Here is a 20,276-nt window from a genome sequence, read left to right as displayed (position 1 = left end):
ATCATAGTGTTAAATATGTTCCTGTGGTGGGGACCTGGCAGGGTGCCTTCTGCAACACATTATGAAGTGTTGATATATTCGATGCAGTTGTACATTGAGTGCTTCCTTAATGTTAAGCATTAAGGTAGCACTGTTTATTTATTTATCTATCCTAAAATTACTTACTGAGTGCCCACTGCATGTTGAGCTACTGTGCTGACTGTTATCTCCAATATTTTCACTAATCTTGAGCATTTGGTATTCTTAGAAATACTTAGTAACTTGTCTTAATTTATACCATGTAGTTTAAAAGGAACCAGAGAAAATGATAATGCTTTAGGATTGTTGTTTCCTTGTGTTTATGATTTTCAAAATTGTAATTCCTTGAGTATTTCAAAGAAAACACATTTCTAGATTAATATATTTGCTCTTACCATTGATATAAACTAAGATGGGTAACAGTGAACAGTTACAAGAAAAATTGGTGGAAAGAAAAATGCCTGTCTTTTTTCCTTTTTTAACCAAGAATGGGGAAAGATTATTTATTCAGTTATACTGAAAAGAACACCTTGGTCTAGCTCATGGCCTTGAAATAACCACAAACTGTTCATAGAACATTACTTAGATTAGGCTTGAGAACTACTGAGTTTATTTATATAAAATATTTCTTTTGTTTTGTAGGAAGAGACCTGTTAAGGCAATTCATTTAATTCTTTTAAAAATTTATATTATGTATATAATACAATCAGTGAATGAAATTAATGGGGCCTGTATTTTCTGACATGGAGTTAAAAGGTGATGGAATTTACTCAGAAGCCAGAATTGTGAAAGTGATGAAAGAAACTAAAGTAAGGGATAAAAGTAATGGCGAAGAGAAGCTGAGGACAAGGGGTAGAGGATACAGTGTCCTAGAATCAAAACTAAAAGAACAGGGAACATGGAACATGACTAAGAGATTACTAAGCAGTAGTGCTGTAGTTACTGATATGAAGTCTCTAAACAGAGGACTGTGTCCCGTGTGTGCACAGTGGGGAGAAGAGTCTCTTTTGCCTCTCTGCGTGGTTTTGTGTGATGAGAATGAGCTGTCTGTGCTGGATGAGTTGTGGTGTGTGGAGTAGATCCTCATTCCACCGTAGAAGGATGCCTTTGCATGTGCTCATCACAAGGAGGTGGATGGTCCTTCCTTTGCCAAAGCTCTGTTATGAGCAGATTTCCAGAAGTTCACTGAAAAATGGAATTTAAGTTTATTTTAGTATAAATAAATTTCTTTTTTTTTAAGATTTATTTTTTATCTATTTGAAAGAGTTACTGAGAGAGGTAGAGCCACAGAGAAAGGTCTTCCATCCGCTGGTTTACTCCCCGGATGGCCACAATGGCTGGAGCTGCACCGATCTGAAGCCAGGAGCCAGGAGATTCTTCCAGGTCTCCCACATGGGTGCAGGGCCCAAAGGACTTGGGTCATCTTCTACTGCTATCTCAGGCCACAGGATCGGAAGAGGAGCAGCCGAGACTAGAACTGGCGCCCATATTGGATGCTGGTGCTTCAGGCCAGGGCATTAACCTGCGCCATAGCGCTGGCCCCAAAGTACAAAAAGAATTTGAAATCCATGCATAGCTTTTTAAAAACATACATTTTCCATGAACATTTTGAAGAACTCTTGTATTCAGTATACATTTTTGAGCCCTTACTGTGTGCCTGTCCTTTTCAAGTTTGGACCATAGCTTCATGTTATATATAATTTTATAGAACTAAAGTAGTTCAATTACTAGAACATTTTGAATACGATTGTTCAGGCACCAAAATCAGTTGATTATTTTTCCCCATCTGTCACACTGTTGAACCCTGAACCTTGCATTAAAATTCCTTCGTGGTCATCTGGTCTGGTTGTTAAATGATCTAGATAATTTGCCAGGGAGGTTTGTGATCTCATTTGGTGGACTTGAGACTTAGCTGTTCAAGCCATTGATAAGGAGACTGGCTACAAATGGTTAAAAGCTAAGTCCATAGATATGACTTCTGTGAGAAAAATAAAATCTGGTCAAATCTAATTTATTACATGCCAAAGAGAAACAAGTGTAAACCTTAATTTTAGCTCTGTGTTCTATAAAAATATGCGTATGAAATAGAATTTTTAAAACTACTTTAGTATTTTTTCAAAAATTATGAAGTGAAATAAAAAAAGAACAAGACACTACTTTTAGTTTTTCTTTTTAAATTTAAGTTCATGCATATTTAGCATAAGCATAGAAATATCTGTGTCAGACAGATTCTTGTTCTTTTTATGGCCTTTGAATCTCTCTAATGGGTGTAAAATTTCTATTATTACCCTTCTAGTGTAGTATGCTGATGAGATGATAGCACTTTTAAGAACATTTCTGCCTCAAATTGAATTATCTTATAGTCTGCACATTGAATATAAGCTTCAAATAAAAACATTTGATGAGAGTCTATTAAATATGCCATTGGCCTGGTAGAGTCAGTTAACATGAATTCACTTTCTGAGTATACTTTTTTTTCTTGAAAGGCATGCATTTTCTGTTCCTCCTTTAGAGGAAGTAAATAAGTTAGGCCACAGAATCTCAAACAATTCATCCTTCTTACAGTAAGAAGTGGAGGGGCAGGAAGTTGAGATTTTGTAAAGGTTGCCTCTGATGACTGCCCCTTGGCCTGTGATCTCTATGGCAGAAGAGATAGCAAATCAGATAAACCATTGCCATGTGACAGATAGTACAGTTCACGTTAAAATACGTCCAGCAGGTGAAGCATGGGACTGTTTTTGAGAAAATATCCATAAGAGGACACATTTTAATAGCTGCTCATATTTAGAGAACACAGATTAGTTGGCACTATGGTATCCACTATGCAAGGATAAATGAGAACTCAAGACCCAAGATCTCAAAGAGTTGTTCTTAAGGGTGCTGAGTTTCATTCTTATGTTGAAATGATCTAGAGGTTTGCCTGCCTAAAATATATGAACTTGGGCCCCCAGGGCACAATTTCACTTCTCTTTCCACAACAGATCTCAATTCCAGTATGTGTACCATTCAGAGTTCTTATCAGGCAGGGTGAGTAGAATATCAAAACTAGTATCTGTCATGCTTGATTTGAAAGGAAAATACTTCTTTGTGGCAATATGTGTGTGTTGAGAGATGCTTCAAGTGTGAGTTTAGATTTTTCTCTGATCCTCCTTGAATAAGCCTGTTTAAGAGGTTTGAGTTTAACTTCTTTTGATGTGTTCTCCACTGATACTTAAATGGGAGTTTCTTGGAGTGGTAATGTTAGGCTTCGGCCAAAGAGGTAAATAAATACTTAGCAGCCAAGTTGTTAGAATTTTCAGTGGAGAATGTGAGCTAGATGGACACATAAAACAAATGAAGATTTTCTGCTGATTTCCTCTATCCCAAACCTTTCCATTCTACTAAATTGTTACATTTTCCCCTTCTCTTTTATTTGTTCATTTGATACATTTTATTGATAGCTTCCCTTGAGTATTTCCAAGGGATGATCACATTAGTAAATCAACACTTCTTTATCCAAAGTACCTGTAAGTAGAAGATCACGATACAATGTGATACATATAATTAGGGCATAGACTCTCTTCCCAGCCCCTCTTCCTGGCAACTTGAGTGCCTGTATATGCTCCCAGTACTCCTGCACAGACTCTGTTCAAGCTCCCTTGGGGAGGATCCGGAGCTTTCATCTCCGTCTTTCCTGCTGGCTTCTTGCTGCAGTCTCTCACAGGATTTCCAGTTGCCTCTGTACAGCTTCCTCTGGAACCTTACCTGGTGTGTGAGGAAGTTTCTACATTTCCTTGGTAAAAATCTCATAGAAACGATGCCCATGGCCTATTCTTGGGTAGTTTTCCAGAAACTAGGTGTTCCTTCTTCTTTCTTTCTGTGAAGGGAGGGGCATTAAAGTTTATTATTAAGAACTTGGTAGAACTGACAGTCACAAATCTTAACTCAGTTTCCCCAAACACTTTGAAATCTATGGGTCTGTGGAATCTCCGAGTCGCAGTGCTGTTCTTAACTGCCCTCACTCCCACTCAGCTACCTTCCTTGGACTCCTGAGAAGCTACACAGGGAATGTGATGCTAAGGCATTGACCTTTGCCCAGTGGTCATTCTTCTGCCCTGCTGGATTTCAGACACCTGGTCACCCAGTGCATGGAGGGCATATGGATACTGTATGGTGGCTTACTTGATTTTCTTCAGAATAATCCAAGTTCTTGTGTACTTACCACAAAGTGCCGTACATCCATCCATCTTTCTCTCTCTCTCGCTCTAACTCTCTGACACTTCTGTGAGGTAGATATTTCTATCCCAATTTACAGATGAAAGAGTTCAGTCTTAAGTGAAGCTAGGTGCTTTGCCTGAGATGTGCAGCTTGTACATTGTGAGACCAAGACTTAAACTCAGGCACTCTGGCTCTGAAACCCTTGTGCTTCACTGTAACATTTTGTTGACTAAAACACAATGTGTGGGGCATGGTCTTGGAAGGTAAAAGTCTGTTTCTTAGCCAGGTAACCTCAATTTTTGCATCTATAATGATGATGATAATTCTTATCAGTCTTATAGAGCCTTGTGAGGTGGAATCCTTTGAAAGATAAACCAGTGTAGAAACTGCTGGTCCAGTGTGTCTGTATCCCTTTGCGTACCTTAGGTTTACTGACTTTTTGTGTGTTACTAACTACCCATCTTGGCCTTGTGTTTGTGGTGATGGGAGTTCTCTCATTGAAGGCTGTGCACCTGTCTGGTGTCATGGAAGTAAAAAAAAAAAGGTCATCAAAGAATACATTAGAGAACTGTAGGGATGTCCTAGGAAGCTGGGAATTTCTTGGGACCATTTTCTCCAGTGTGGACTTCAGACTCTGTAGGTCCTGAAGACACTCTCCAGTATTAGACATTATAGGTCTGAACTCATGGTTGCCAGCTGGGAGCGAGGTTGAAAGGTAACATCCTTGAAGGTAAGTATAACTAGAAGATAGATAAACTCTATTCTGTAAAATGTTATCATACCTTTTTAAAAATTTATTTATTTATTTATTTGAAAGGCAGAGTTACAGAGAGAGAGAGAAAGGGAGAGTCAGGGAGAGAGAGAGAGAGAGAAATCTTCCATCAGTTGGTTCACTCCCCAAATGGCAGCAATGGACAGGGCTGGGTTAGGCTGAAGCAAGGAGCCAAGAGTTTCCTCCGGGTCTCCCCTGTAGGCGCAGGGGCCCAAGTACTTGGTTTATCCTCTCCTGCTTTTACAAGCCCATTAGCAGGGAACTAGATTGGAAGTAGAGCAGCCTGGACTCGAACCAGCACTCATGGTGCTGCAGGTGGTGTCTTAACATACTGTGCCACTGTGCTAGACCTTATGATTATGCTTTCGTGCTACTTCCTACATTTATTTTCCACAGCAGGGGTTCATAGAAGTTTTTGTATTGTGGGAGTAGTCATAAGAATGAGTGGTTACAGACACGCAGCTGAGGCAGAATGGAGCTGCAGGGTGGCTGCTCTGCTCCTGATATGCATTTGACATCTTCCAGAGCCCACTAGGACATTACACATCTGTCTCACCACAGAATCTTCCATTGTGGGGCTTGCATAAATCGTCCCCTGAAAGGTGCAACTTGGGGAGCAGACACTGGAACATGTTGCCCCTGCCTTGCACCCAGTATTCTTCAAGAACAGGCAGAGCCCTGTGGTGGTCCTGTGACCATTTGTTTAGCTCCTGTAGGGGTGGGGTTCTCTGGGAGGAGGGCCCAGGCTTCGGGTCTAACACCTCCCCACATGTCAGTCCTTCTCCATTGCTACAGATGGATTGCTTTATTAATTAACTGGAAATTTTTTAAATATTAGGAATTATGATTTACGATAAAATACCTACTCCCAAAATAGTGAATTAGACATCATGTGATGTTGATTTGAACACAGGTGGCCTACTGTGGATGCTATTGAAATAAAATGAATTGAAAAGTCATTGAGTGGTTCATGTGAACCTGAAGAATAATTATAAAGCTCCATAATTATAATAAGAAATGAACGTTTTCTTGACTGTTGTGATAGATATTGGGCAAGATATTACCTGGTTTATCTCATCTCAAGTTAGCATTACCCGGTGAAGAAAGTTCTATTTTCTCCACATTTTACGGATTGGAGATCATTTTAAGAGATTCATTAATCTGAAGTCACACAATGAGTAATTTTCAAACTTGGAAAAGTGAAATGAAGAGGAGGGAAGAAAGAAAGTAGTTTGGACAATGGGAAGGAATGGAGAGAGGGACTTCTGAGAGTGTGGTGCATCTGGTCTGGAGGATAATCCATGAAATACTTTTTTTTTTTTTTTTTAAATTTGACAGGCAGAGTTAGTGAGAGAGACAGAGAGAAAGGTCTTCCTTCCTCTGGTTCATCCCCCAAATGGCCACTACGGCCAGCACACTGCGCCAATCGGAAGCCAGGAGCCAGGTGCTTCTTCCTGGTCTCCCATGCAGGTGCAGGGGCCCAAGCACTTGGGCCATCCTCCACTGCCTTCCTGGACCACAGCAGAGAGCTGGACTGGAAGAGGAGCAACTGGGACTAGAACCCGGCGCCCATATGGGATGCCGGCACTCTAGGCAGAGGATTAACCGAGTGAGCCATGGCGCCGGCCCCCATGAAATATTTGATTTGCACCTATGAATGAGTGACAAGGATCCAGGTGGGTGGGAAGGAGAGGCTCACAAGAGGTTGTGTGTAGCACGTCAAGCTGGTTCTTCGCTGCAGGAAGAGATCTTTGAGTTACTACTACGGCTGTATGGCAGTGAGGATTTGTGAGTATGTCGCTGTGCACCAGGCACAGCGTTTGGTTAGTGACTGGTGATTTCTGTAAAGTCAGCGACAAGGCATTTTCAGTGAATGGTCCTGGAGCAGGTGTCCCAGCACAAGGGGATTGTGCAGAGGGGTAACCCAGCTGTGAGAAAAGCCAGCCTCTCCATGGTGAAAATGGATCTGCCCAGGAGGTGGCCGTTTCTTGTGGCTGTGTTACCCCTCTGCACATTTGTCACATTTGTTTAGTTCATGAGGATGATTTTAGGTTAGCATTCCTGACTCGCTCTTTACAAAGATACCTTGTCCATTGACTCTGGGCGTTCCTCACGGACCTCCCATTTGAATGCTATTTTAATTGGATTCTCAGTCGCTGCTTTTGAGGTGATGTCCACCTCAATTTTATAACCACTCTTAGCTCATAATGTTAGAATCTCTGTTATGAAAACTTGGAAAATGCACCTGTTAATCATAAAGCTATAAAATGCAACTCCAAAAAAAGCAGTTGTAGAATGATTAAAACTTTTGGGCTGGTCTTAATGAACATTAATTAGCTGTCTTCTAAATATAGTATTTGGAGAACCATGGTTTGAGCAGGAGAGCCAGGCTACAGTTAGCACCCTTTCTCAGTAACTCCTATTTTGCCCTTTATCTGCTGGTCCAGACTTTTGGGTGATAGGTGAGGCCACTCCCTTGCTCTGTGCTAACATCCTAGATTGGGGTGCTCATCTTTCAGAGGACTGTTATCTTCTCTTCTTTGGCCCCAGGCGAGTTCTTCACTTTGAGTATGCTATAGAAGCTCAGCACCTGATGCGGTGCCCCTCATCTGAGCCTGTCTTTTCTCCACTCCTGGCAGATCTGAGCAAAGAAGTGTATGAAGGAAGGATTACGAAAGACACACACACTCTTGTTTATCTCCAGTCAAACTGAGATACAGTAGATTCTTGACTTTTGTGATGGGTATGTCCCAAGCCACTCTCAAATCTCAACTTGAAAAAAAATTCCTTCCCTGAAATAATTGAAGTCTAACTGAAACGTTAAGTGATCTCTCTAGACCCTTAACTACTTGTCTCACTTGATGAGCGATTTTTGTACCGTCTAGAGCACTTATTGAAACAGGTTCACACATCTTTTCTGGAGCATTTGGTAGTTTTGTTCACACAATATGTCTGAGTCATCATTGCATTTGACATTTCAGTCTAATATATCTGAAACTTCTATTCTGTGGCTAGGACCCATTACTTTCATAAACATTTCCATATTCCCCTTCCTCCCTCATCAGCGTTAGACTCATTTTTTTTTTCCATTTCTTAAAAAGAAACAGAGTTCATATCACTTTATTTACAATGTTCATAGCACTAAGACTAAGCAGTGTGACTAATTGTACCTGAACCTAGCAGGCCATTGACTTGTCCTTGTTTCTTAGCTTTATGGCATATGTGATTCAGAGCATGTCTCTAATAAATGATGAATCAATAAATGTCATGAGAACTTCAGGTGTCACTCAGGGATGATAGAAGCCATAAATATTCAGTTTGTGAATGTGTACCTGGGTCGCAGAGGAGTGAACTCTATTCTTGTTCCTGAAATATGTGCACATTCAGTTAACACACACCAGTTAAGGTACCCAGGAGCTTTGGGGAACTTGATTTCTCTCACTAATTGCAAGGCAATAATTTCACCATTGGCGTCAGTAAGAAATATTTTCATGGGAGTACCTGCCTTTATCACATAGAGTGTTTTGAATAAGCTTGACATGCAATTTTTTAAAAAGAGATTTATTTATTTATTTGAAAGTCAGAGTTACACAGAGAGAGAGAGAGAGAGGTGGCGGGGAGGGGTGGTCTTCCATCTGCTGGTTCACTTCCCAAATGACTGCAATGTCCAGAGCTGAGCTGATCCGAAGCCAGGATGCAGGAGCTTCTTCCAGGTCTCTCACGTGAGTGCAGGGGCCCAAGGACTTGGGCCATCTTTTACTGCTTTCTTAGGCCATAGCAGACAGTTGGATCGGAAGTGGAGCAGCTAGGTCTCAAACTGGCGCCCACATGGGAAGGTGACACTGCAGGTGGTGGCTTTACTCACTACACCATAACACCAGCCCCAACACATGATTTTTTTTTTTTTTTTAACCTGACAGATAGAGTTAGACAGTGAGAGAGAGAGAGAGAGAGAGAAAGGTCTTCCTTCCGTTGGTTTACTCCCCAAATAGCCGCCACGGCCTGCGCTGTGCCAATCTGAAGCCAGGAGCCAGGTGCTTCTTCCTGGTCTCCCATGTGGGTGTAGGGGCCCAAGCACTCGAGCCATCCTCCACTGCCCTCCCAGGCCACAGCAGAGAGCTGGACTGGAAGAGGAGCAACTGGGACTAGAACCCGGTGCCCATATGGGATGCTGGCGTAGGCGGAGGATTAACCAAGTGAGCCACGGCGCCGGCCCCAACCCAACACATGTTTTTAAAAGTCATCGTTTTTGTTAATTTTTTCTTTAATTTTAAGGTACCAAAGAGTGTACATAGAGAAGGCACTCTCCTGTGACTGTCCTTTAGCAACTGGAACCTCCTGGATACAGGCAGTGTTAATAACTTCTGACAAATACTTCCAGAGACAGTTTGTGCATAAAGTGGTACAGTTATTTAAACATATTCCTTTTGTTTTACACAAAGGGGAACACTTAGATTTTGCACCTTTCTTAAAATTAGTCATATAATCATAGTCATAGTATTTGGAGCTTTTTCTTTATCAGAATATAAAGGGTTTCCTCATTGTTTTTTTCAATGGTATTATGTCCATTGTGTGGATATATTACAGTTGTCCTTCAGTGATGGACATTTGGGTTATTTCGACCTTTTTTTTTTTTGGCTCTGATCTATGAATAATCTTTTACTTGTTTCCTTTTATATGTGTGTGCAAGAATCTGTAAAATAAATGTCTTGGAGTAGAATTACCAAGTTGGAGCTATGATCTTGAATATTGGTGTTCCTGTTGGTTGTTTCAACTTTCAGTACTACCATCATTGTATGAGAGGTCCTGCTTTCCTATAGTCTTAAAACATAGCATTTTAAAGTGTAAGATATTGACTAGTTTCATCCCTATAGAATGTAAGTGGTACATGATAGGCTGAGATTATCAGGGATTTATTTACATGAGAGACTGAGGAGGTTCACCCAGCAGATGGACCATCTCAAGGGAGTCAAGTTGTGTGACTTTAGTTTGGAACAAGGAACAGTGTAGCAGAGAGATAATAGATAGGAGGTAATTCTGAGGATAATAGCATACATCATTTAGTCTGTTCTTCAGCCCTTCAATTGAAGGTCATAAAGTTTCTAATAAAAATTAGTAGTAAAGCAAATCGTTTCATAGAAGGGGGACTGTGGGAATGTAATATATTTGCATTCGTGCCAATAGTAATGGTCTCTATCTTGAGTGAAGTCCGAATCATATCCCAGGTGAGGCATTCGCAGTGTTCATTGATAAGAGTGTGCTGAGCCTTGGTGCTCCTGGTGTTAGCCATTGTCAACCATAACATATCGGTGGGAATCAATGATGCCTTGTTGTGTTTGGTGGACAACTGAACCCAAATCTTTCCCTTCTGACATCAGCAGTGGCTGGAGACTGTGGAATTTAGAGATTAAGGGGAAAATGCTAGTAACATAGAAGACTCTGCATGGTGCATTTTTAAGGTGCTTTTGTATAAAATCTCAGCATCATGAGCAAGAGAAATAGGGATGAGATTTTCTGCAGTACGAGACATTTTGTGGCTTGCACTGTGATTCTGTTACCCACTTGTGATCGCTGTGGCCTGGGTCACACTTGGGATTATGCAGTACTACCAAGTGATCAATACAGGAACAAAAAGAGCATTTCTAAGTCCTGAAAAAAATGCTGAAGTCTTAGGAATACACTTTTTTGAAGTGCATGACTGCAAAGTGAATGTTTGCATTCAAGTATAACAAGGCTTTTGGAGAAAGAAAATAAGGAAGGAGGGAGGACCCCGTATTATGGTGTTACAGTGTGTAACCTGGCTACCTGTGACACCAGCATCCCATATCAGTGCTGGTTCATCTCTTGACTGTTCCACTTTCACTGCTAATGGCCTTGGAAAAGCAATGGAGTATGGCCCATGTACTTGGGCTACTGCTACATATGTGGGAGAGCCAGATGTGAGGTTCCTGGCTTTGGCCTGGCCTGGGGAATGAATCAGTGGATGGAAGATGTCTCTGTCTGTCTCTCCCTCTCTGTAATTCTGACTTTCAAATAAATAAATAAATAAATCTTAAAACATTACCACAGGGAATGGAGGCTTGGGTGTCATAGAAGAAGTAGCATTTGTTAAACTACTATTGGTTGCTGGTGGTTCTACCTGATTAATAGGTGATAGAGAAACACCTAATCTGTTGTAGTCAATTATACCGCTTTATAGGAAATGATCAGAAAAGTAATGTAGCAAATATTTTTATGCTACAGCATTTTATACAAAATATTCACAGAGTGAAAAAATGGATGAAAGCGACTTTTATACATGTTAGGTATGTGTTTACAGGCAGAATATGCTATGTAACATTATAAATGTTTTTATTTTCTGAGTATTTTCTAAAACATTGAATGAGCATTTACTGCAGGTTTCATATAGTGCTAGCATTTAGATGTCACCTACTTGCTATTCTTCTTCCTAGACATGGACAGAATTTTGCTGCTATGAATTTTATACATGTACGGTTTGTAGGTAGAAAAAGACCATACAGGAATTTGTGGGTTTTTTGTGTGTGTGATCAGCATGTGTTTTAGTACTGTTTTTTTTTTTAAGCTGAAAATGTCAACTTTATTTTTCCCCCAAATTTCTTTAGTTGATACATAAAAATTGCATGCATATATGGGGTACCATGCTGTTTTGATAGTTTTTTTTTTTTTTAAGATATCTATTTCACTGATAATCATTAATCAAGAACTTTGGGGGCTTGGCTTTGTGGAGTAATGAGTTCAGGCACCACCTGCATTACTAGCATCCCATATGGGCACTGGTTCAAATCTTGGCTGTTGCCCTTATGATCCAGCTCCCTGCTAATGTGCCTGGGAAAGCAGGGGAGGACAGCCCAAGTCCTTAGGCCCCTGTACCCACAGGGGAGACTGGATGAAGCTCCTGGTTCAGCCATGACCATTTGGGGAATGAGCAGAGAATGGAAGATCTCTTTCTCTCTCTATCTCTCTGTAACGTTGCCTTTCAAATAAATACAATAAATCTCTTCTAAAAAAAAAAATCAAGAACTTTGGCCCCAATAAACTGATTTTGCCAAATTCCTGGGAAAAGTAGATTTTACTGGATTCCCAGAAGGGACACGACTCTCTAAAGGTTACACAAAGATTGGAAAAAACATATAGTTAGAATTAGATTTACTTGGGTTCGGATGCTGGCTGTGCCACTAACTGTGGTTCTGGGTGGGTGTTCAAACCTTTCTACACCTCAGTTTCTTTGGTGTAGACGAGAAGGTTGATAGATCCCATCTGTGAGAAGGAAATAATTTTACATATATTATTTCATTTTTCCATTACTTCAAGCCCTTTTCTTGGAAAGGGTGTGATGGAGTTAGTAAATTAAAAACTGTATGTAGTGTATCTTAGGGTATCTGTTGAACAAATAGTATTATAATTACAGGGAATGCAGTAACCAATGTGGTCACAGCTGAGAATTTCTACAGTATAAAATGATTTTGCAAGTTTCCTTAATGTATACTTTCTAAACATAGTAGAAGTGGTTATTTACATATTTTACCAGAAAGAACAGTAAAAGTTTTCTTTTTTAAGGAATCCCTCAGATTTTACCCCATTTATCTACTGGGGGAAAATTGCTCTATATATACTGTCTATCTGGAAAAAGTTGCCACTCCTGTGGTCACCTAATAGGGAGCCCATTTGCTCTTTTTCTGTTTCATGAGGGAGGAGCCATATAGAATTTAGGTGCAAGTCGTGATTCATTTCATATTTTTACTAGTTACTAGATTAATCCTTCCTCAGTGCTGGTTTTGAGGATTAAATCTTCATGATAGAGAGAAATTTGATCCTCCTTCAAATTCAGACTACATACATTTTGAAAGGATCAAAAATAGCACTAATTATAATATATACCTAGTATTTGAGTTTTCTCAAGTGAAAGAGAGTTGAAGCTAGTAAATAATGACAGTAGAAATTTATAAATCAAAGAAATACGTTTTTCTATCTTTTAAATGTGTATGATGTATCTAAGGAGATTGCATTTAAAAAACTTGAAAGAATTTTCCAAGAATTTCTAAAATTAGGATATAGTGGAAGAAACTACTTTGTACACATCTGGGCAGTTAAAGCAGTATCACTACTTCACCTCCTTGATTAAAGTTTTCTCCCATCACTTTATCTACCCTTTCAGTTTGTGTCCCTGAAGGTCTGGGAATAACTACTGTGTGAGCTATATACTCTCATCATCCCTCCCAAAAAATAAAATATAGTAACAATATTTTTTTGTATTATCAAATAGCCAGTTAGCATTCACACATCCCCTTCCATCTAATAATCTGGTTTTTTTTAACAGTTTAAATCAGAGTCTAGATAACATCTGTGAATTGTGATATTGTGATTAGTTAATGTGTCTCTTAAATCTTCTACTATACATGTCAAATATCCTCTTTTCATGCCTTGCAAGTTCTTTACTTATGGAGAAAAACCCAGTTTTTATCCTGTACAGAAGACATTTTAGTCTGAAGTTTCCTTAATGCTGTCAAAAATTATTGAAAGCCCAAAGATGTGTACGTATACACATAGATAATAATTACCAAAATAGATAATTTAAGCTATTTATTTATTTGAATAACAAATCCAGTACATGGTAGTACATGGAAGCAGAGTAATCATGGTTCCCAAAATAAAGATTGAGAAGTGGCATTGTTTCACATTTTTGCAAGTCTCTTTAATATCTGGCTTAATGGAAGACAGCTGGATTTTTATATTTGCTTCTGCGTTGTTTCTTGCAATGTTGTTTTGGTTGAAATGTGTGAAGAAAATCTGCACACAGCCATGGGCTTGGAGCAGAGAGAAATTTTTTTCATTAGTAGTGTACATTTTTCTTGGATAAGCCACACCAAAAGTTGATAGGTTGTAGTTTCTTAAAGGTGAGTTGCAATATGCAATTTGATACCTTTTCATTGAGCTTTCCGTATTCTAATACATTAAAATCCATTGGTCTGTTTGCACTTTGAATGGATAATTTTTTATCATAATTTTGTAACATCATGCAGTGGTCATTTTGGAATGGCTTCACTGAATTACACAGCTCTTTCAAATGTTGACATATTTCTTTATGAAGTATTTTAACTATCAGATGCAGTATTATCACCTCCTATCTGTCTCCTTTAAAAATCCTGGGATGCTGTCAATCTCATGGTAACAAACACAAGCTTTCCAAATCCCTGATTTTTCCTCCAACACTCAAATTTTATAATTTTATCAGCAAAAAAATGTTGTCCGTATTTTCCTTTATATGACAGGCTCACTCAGTTTACTTTTTTTTTTTTTTAAAGATTTATTTATTTTACTTGAAAGTGAGAGTTACACAGAGAGAGGAGAGGCAGAGAGAAAGATGTCTTTTGTCCGCTGGTTCACTCCCAAGTTGGCCGCAACAGCCAGAGCTGCACCGATCCAAAGCCAGGAGCCAAGAGCTTCTTCCGGGTCTCCCACATGGGTGCAGGGGCCCAAGTGTTTGGGCCATCTTCTATTGCTTTCCCAGGCCATAGAAGTGTAGCAGCCGGGACTCGAACCGGCACCCATATGTGATGCTGGCACTGCAGGCAGCGGCTTTACCTGCTGCGCCATTGCGCTGGCCCCTCAATTTACGTTTGACAACATATTTCTTAGATATCCAAATGTGATTACACGTAGTTTATTTAAAAATGGCATTCTGTGAAAAAAAGCAGCTTGTTTAGCTTGTATCTGTAAATTCACAAGTAGCTTTCCTTGAGACACTGTGGTGCTTTGGCATGCTGAAGGACTTCCTGTTTCATCACATAAAATATTAAAAAGATATATATTCAAATATCAAAAGTTAATTAAATTGATTAGTTTTGCTTCATCAAGGCTGGCTTTTACGGTGAGCCCATGGTGCTGAAGAATATAATGGCTGCTACTACTGGTGAGTAGCAGTGCTTCTGCAGTTATACCCACTCTTGGCTTTGTACTATCAGTGTAAATTTCAACACCGTGAAGAAGGTAGATAATGTGTTAGCATTTTCAAGAAAATGATTTTGACTTTGTGGACCTTTAGAAAGAGTCTTTAAGAAATGGGCAGCTTGAGATGTGCTGCCAGAGAGTTTCTGACTATCTGGATTCTGTGTCTTAAGCTTTATGTTGTGATTTAGCACATTCCTTTTTTAGCAGAATGTCCTGTAAAATAAATACACTGCATCAGATTAAGTTTGATTATATTGTTTCCTGGCCAGACTGCTTCATAGGTGGTATTGCGTTTGCATTTTTACAGCTAGTGATGGTGGTTGCCCGGAGTCATTAATTTTTTATGGTTGCAAATGGTAATATTCTAGTTAGTTGTTAGCTAGAATTCTTTCTAAAGGGAAACTTTGCATCATGAGCAAATTGGTTGCCCTGAGATACAGTTTGAGAGAATAGGGAGATAGAACTTTGTTTCTTTTTCCCAATAATGAGTTGCTTCCTTGTATCCTCCAAAGATGATCAATGTAGTGTTTTTGGTTACTTGGTTCATTTGTTTTAATGTTTTGACATTGTTATGAACTCATGGACTTAAATGTAGTTGATGTGTTTCAAGTCACTTGCAGGTAGTAAGTATACTACTTTGCCTTAATTTGGTCAGCACCAGCCTCCTCAGGTTGGCTCTTGAGTTTTTTAAATATGACCTTGATTGCCTTGGATAACTTCCTTGTTTTCTTTTTGGACAAGACAGCCCAGGCTCACTGTGGTCTTTTCCTGCTGCTGAGCAGAAATCAGTTCCTTTTCTGGAGATACTTGGGAGAAACCCCATTTAGGCACCGCAGTCAGAGCACCAGGCTTCTCTAGTTTTGTTGGTGATTGTTTTTCCTAGACTTTTTCAGTGGACAAAGCTAGAAAATAGGGGCTGGTATTGTGGCGGAAAGGGTTAAGCTGCCACCTACAATGCTGGCATCCTGTATGGGCACTGGTTGGAATCTCTGCTGCTCTGCTTGATCCAGCTCTGTGCTAATGGCCTGGGAAAGCAGCCTGGGAAAGATGGGCCAAGTGCTTGAGTCCCTGCACCCACATGGGAATTGGGGAAGAAGCTCTGGACTCCTAGCTTGGGCCTGCCCCAGCCCCAGCCATTGTGGCCATTTGGGCAAAGAACCAGCAGTTGGAAGATCTCTCTCTTTCTCTCTGTAACTCTGATTTTCAAATAGTTAAAATAAACCTATTTGTAAACAAAAGCTAGAAAATGCATGCTATCTTTTAAAGCAGAAATACATTAATTCATACTTTTTTTTAAAATTTATTTTACTCATTTAAAGGCTGAGTAATGGGGGGTAGGGTGAGAGAGAGAGAGAGAGAGAGAGAGAGAGAGAGATCTTCTATCTGTTGGTTCACTCCCCAAATGGCTGCAATGGCCAGGGCTGGGCCAGGGGGAAGCCAGGAGCTTATTCCAAATATCCCATGTAGGTGCAAGGGCCCCAGGCCTTGGGCCATTTTCCACTGCTTTCTCAGGCTCATTAGCAAAGAGCTGTATTGGAAGTGGAGCTTCCAATTGCCTCTATGGGATGCAGGCATTGCGGGTGGCAGCTTAACCCATTAGGCCACAATGCCAGCCCCCATACTGATACTTTTCTTTTTTTTAAGGTTTATTTATTTGAAAGACAGAGTTAGAGAGAGGCAGAGGCAGAGAGAAAGAAAGAGAGAGAGAGAGAGAGAGGTTCTTCCTTCTACTGGTTCACTCCCCCAGATGACCTCAATGGCCAGAGCTGTGCCAGGAGCCAAGAGCCTCTCCCAGGTCTCCTGTGTAGGTATAGGGGCCCAAGGACTTAGGTCATCCTCTGCCACTTTCCCAGGCCACAGCAGAGAGCTGGATTGAAAGTGGGGCAGCTGGGACTCTAACCGGCCCACAAGGGTTGTCGGCACTGTAGGCAACAGCCCCACCATCTACGTCACAGCACCGACCCCATATTCTGATATTTGTATTCAAAGTTAGGACCTATCAATCTTTTGTCAGTTGTCTGTCATACCAGCATAGTTACTTTTTTTGTTTTTTAATCCCATAGTGCAGATAGCAGTCTCAGGACAACAATGTCAGTATTACCACCAATGATGTGATTTTGTAAGTCTGTCTTGTAGTTTAAAAACTAATGAAAATAATAAGTGTTGTCACAGCTTAGCCAGCCAAATTGACTATTTTAGCAGAATCTCATGATACTCGATATAAATTTTGGGATTGTTTTCTTGTTTGTTGGAACAACACATTGTCATATTTCAGTATTTCAACATCAGTGAATAAAGCTAAATTTTTTTAAAGATTTATTTATTTATCTGAAAGACAGAGTTACAGAGAGAGGCAGAGAGGGAGAGAGGTCTTCCATCCACTGGTTCACTCCCCAGATGGCTGCAATGGCCGGAGTTGTGCTGATCCAAAGGCAGGAGCCAGGAGCTTCTTCTGGGTCTCTCACATGGGTGCAGGGGCCCAAGGACTTGGGCCATCTTCCACTGCTTTCCCAGGCCATAGCAGAGAGATGGATGGGAAGAGGAGCAGCTGGGAATAGAACTGGCACCCGTATGGAATGCCGGCACTTCAGGCCAGGGCTTTAACCCACTGCGCCACAGCACCGGCTCCAAGATCTCTCTCCTTGTCTGTGTAACTCTGCCTTTCAAATACATTAATAAATCTTAAAAAAAATTTTGAAATCTATACATAATTTTTTCATAACTTGCCTTTTTTCATGGACTTTTTGAAGACCCCTTGTAGACATGGATTTCAAAATTTTTTATAACAAAGTAAACTTTCAGATGAAAAGATATTTTAATTCCATTTTCCCAGAACTTTGAAGTTCCCGTGTATAAAGGGCTTGATACTATCTGCAGTGTCAGGCATCCACTGAAGGTCTTGGGACATATCTCCTTTGATAAAAGGGGACTATTGTATTTTTAAAAATCAGCACATAAATATTGTATACACTTAAGAAGTTCCACATGATGTTTTTGATATGTGTAATATGTAATGTTCAAATCAGGGTAAACATAACTATTAACTCAAACATAATTTGATTGTGATGGAAATATTCAAAAATCCTTTTTTATATATTTTTTGAAATATTCAGTATATTCTTGTTATTTATAGTTACCCTACTGTGTAATATAATACTTGTACTTATTTTGCCTATCTAATTGTGACTTGTGGCTACTGTATTTTCTTCTTTATACTTACACTCTTTTTCAGACTCTGTCTCTTTTAAAAGTCTTTCAATATCTTAAACAAAAAAAAATCTACTTTAGGCGAGAAATTCTATCCATGTGCTATCATAACTTCATTTTAAGTGAATATGCTATGAATCAATGAATTCTTTTTCTTTTTTAAAAAGATTTTATTTATTTGAAAGGAAGAATTACAGTGAGAGAGAGATCTTCTATCCATTGATTCACTCCCCAAATGGCTGTAAAGGCTGGAGCTGGGCCAGGCTGAAGCCAGAAGCCAGGAGCTTCATCCAGGTCTCCCACGTGGATGCAGAGGCCCAAGCTGTTGGGCCATCTTCCACTGCTTTCCCAGGCACATAACAGGGAGTTTGATGGGAAGTGTAGTGGCCAGGACTAATATGGGATGCCAGCGCTGCAGACTAAGGCTTAACCTATTATACCACAACACCAGCCCCTCTTTTCCTTTTTAAGAAAATTTAACATAACTTTTTAAACTATTTTTTATCCTATAGTCATAATTTTCCAAGGATTATACCAGGAAAATATGTTAATGATATTTTGAAATGGTTAATTTTACATACATAGATAAGGGATAGTGTGAGCATGAATATTAGGTAATTAAGGGAAACTGAAATAATGATCACTGTTTCAATGAAAACTTGATTTGCATGTGGAATACTTAGTGAAATAACTTTTTTCTCCACTTCCAGATTAAAAAATAAATCATGACTGAATCTGCCTCTAGCACAAGTGGTCAAGAGTTTGATGTATTTAGTGTTATGGACTGGAAAGATGGAGTAGGTACATTACCAGGAAGTGACTTGAAGGTATGTTGTCTTTATTACTTATAATAAGTTGGGTGCATCTGTGGGTGTTTATTTCAAAGTGAATACATATCTGTCTGTGAAATAAGAATTAAAAACATTAAGAGTAGTGCTTTGGGTTTTATGTGATGCTTAATGTTCTACAATACACTCACAAGAGAATGTGAAGTTACTGATGGGTTTGTGGGAGCTTTTGTCACTTGGGTAAAGGGACTAAGGAATAGTTCTTTAGTGTTTTCTTAATTTGCAGAAGTTGATTTCTAGCTTCCAGGAGGATCATCTTAGTTGTGAGTCTGACTTGATGGCTAATAAATGCAGAAATGGCAAACAGAAGATACAGCCTTCCAGATTCTGTAGTCACAGGCTTTGCAAGTTTGCAACACATTTGTCACATCTTAGTGTTCTTATTTAAAAACTGAATAATGTTAAAATATGGAATAAACAGCACTCTGAACCTCCCCAAAGTTCTCTGTGTTGTTTCTTCAGAGAAGGATGCTCAGTCTGCTCCTTTTATATGGGATCACCTCGCCCCCAGTGGCCCAGCACCTCTGCTGCCCATGCACGTGGTTATGCAAGCTCCCTTCTGGGAAGACAGCTACCCCCACTTCTCATTTTTAATTTGCTTTTTCTCTGATCCTATCTCTGGGACCTTGAACCTGTCTATGGCCTTTTAGACTTTGTGTTTGTACTTGGTCTTTCAGGTGTTTGAATTTCCGATCTCCCTAACAGACTGTTGCTTTGCCTTGCCTGTCTAACACTTGCTGTTCTGGGCTGTCTTGTCTAGACATTCCTGTGCTCTGATTTAGGCTTCTTGGAATCTAATCCCTTTTAGTGGCTGCTTGGCAAGTATCTTAACCAAGTGTGCCCTCACTCATGCTGGGCGGTATGATTTGTACAGTTTGCCTGTCACTGGAGAAATACTTCAGATTTTAGTTGCGTTAGGTTTAATTAAGTGCAGTGTGGCAGTGTCCCTGAGTTTAGTGCAATAAACATATTGCTGTGAAGTCTAGAGAAATCTGCAGGAGAAACTGGGTTTTTAGAGCTCTTTGTTGACTGTGAATAAGTCAATCAATGTCTTTCGGTCAAGTTTCTTCTGCAGTTAAAATAAGAAATCAATTGAATACTGAGGATTTTATCTGCTGAACATTTTTGAGTAAGAAATACTGTTTCTCAACCCTGATAATGCCAACCACATATTAGCCACCTGAGCTTTGTCAAATCATTTAAATTCCGTAAGTTTTGGAATGGGGATATTAGAATCTATCACAGGATAATTATGAGGCTTGAAA

At 39.8% G+C, this 20,276-nt stretch overlaps 1 protein-coding gene across 12 annotated transcripts in view; it reads left to right on the top strand.

Moving 5' to 3' along the window:
• The window catches only part of L3MBTL3 (L3MBTL histone methyl-lysine binding protein 3), a 158,818-nt gene that overhangs the window by 9,674 nt on the left and 128,868 nt on the right, over positions 1-20,276 (top strand). For all 12 annotated transcript variants that reach the window (XM_008263493.5, XM_089332694.1, XM_089332693.1 and 9 more), the window contains one exon: positions 18,874-18,990. In XM_008263493.5, coding sequence (XP_008261715.1) covers positions 18,889-18,990 — 102 coding nt within the window. In that variant the 5' untranslated portion in view covers positions 18,874-18,888. Of the gene's footprint in view, positions 1-18,873; positions 18,991-20,276 lie in introns of those variants that run through there.

Source organism: Oryctolagus cuniculus, chromosome 5, assembly GCF_051225735.1.
Source record: "Oryctolagus cuniculus isolate XC-2025 breed Fujian yellow rabbit chromosome 5, ASM5122573v1, whole genome shotgun sequence".
In the NCBI taxonomy this organism is placed as follows: domain Eukaryota; kingdom Metazoa; phylum Chordata; class Mammalia; order Lagomorpha; family Leporidae; genus Oryctolagus; species Oryctolagus cuniculus.
The sequence above is the reverse complement of the archived record's forward strand: the minus strand, read 5'-3'. Positions and strand labels throughout refer to the sequence as shown.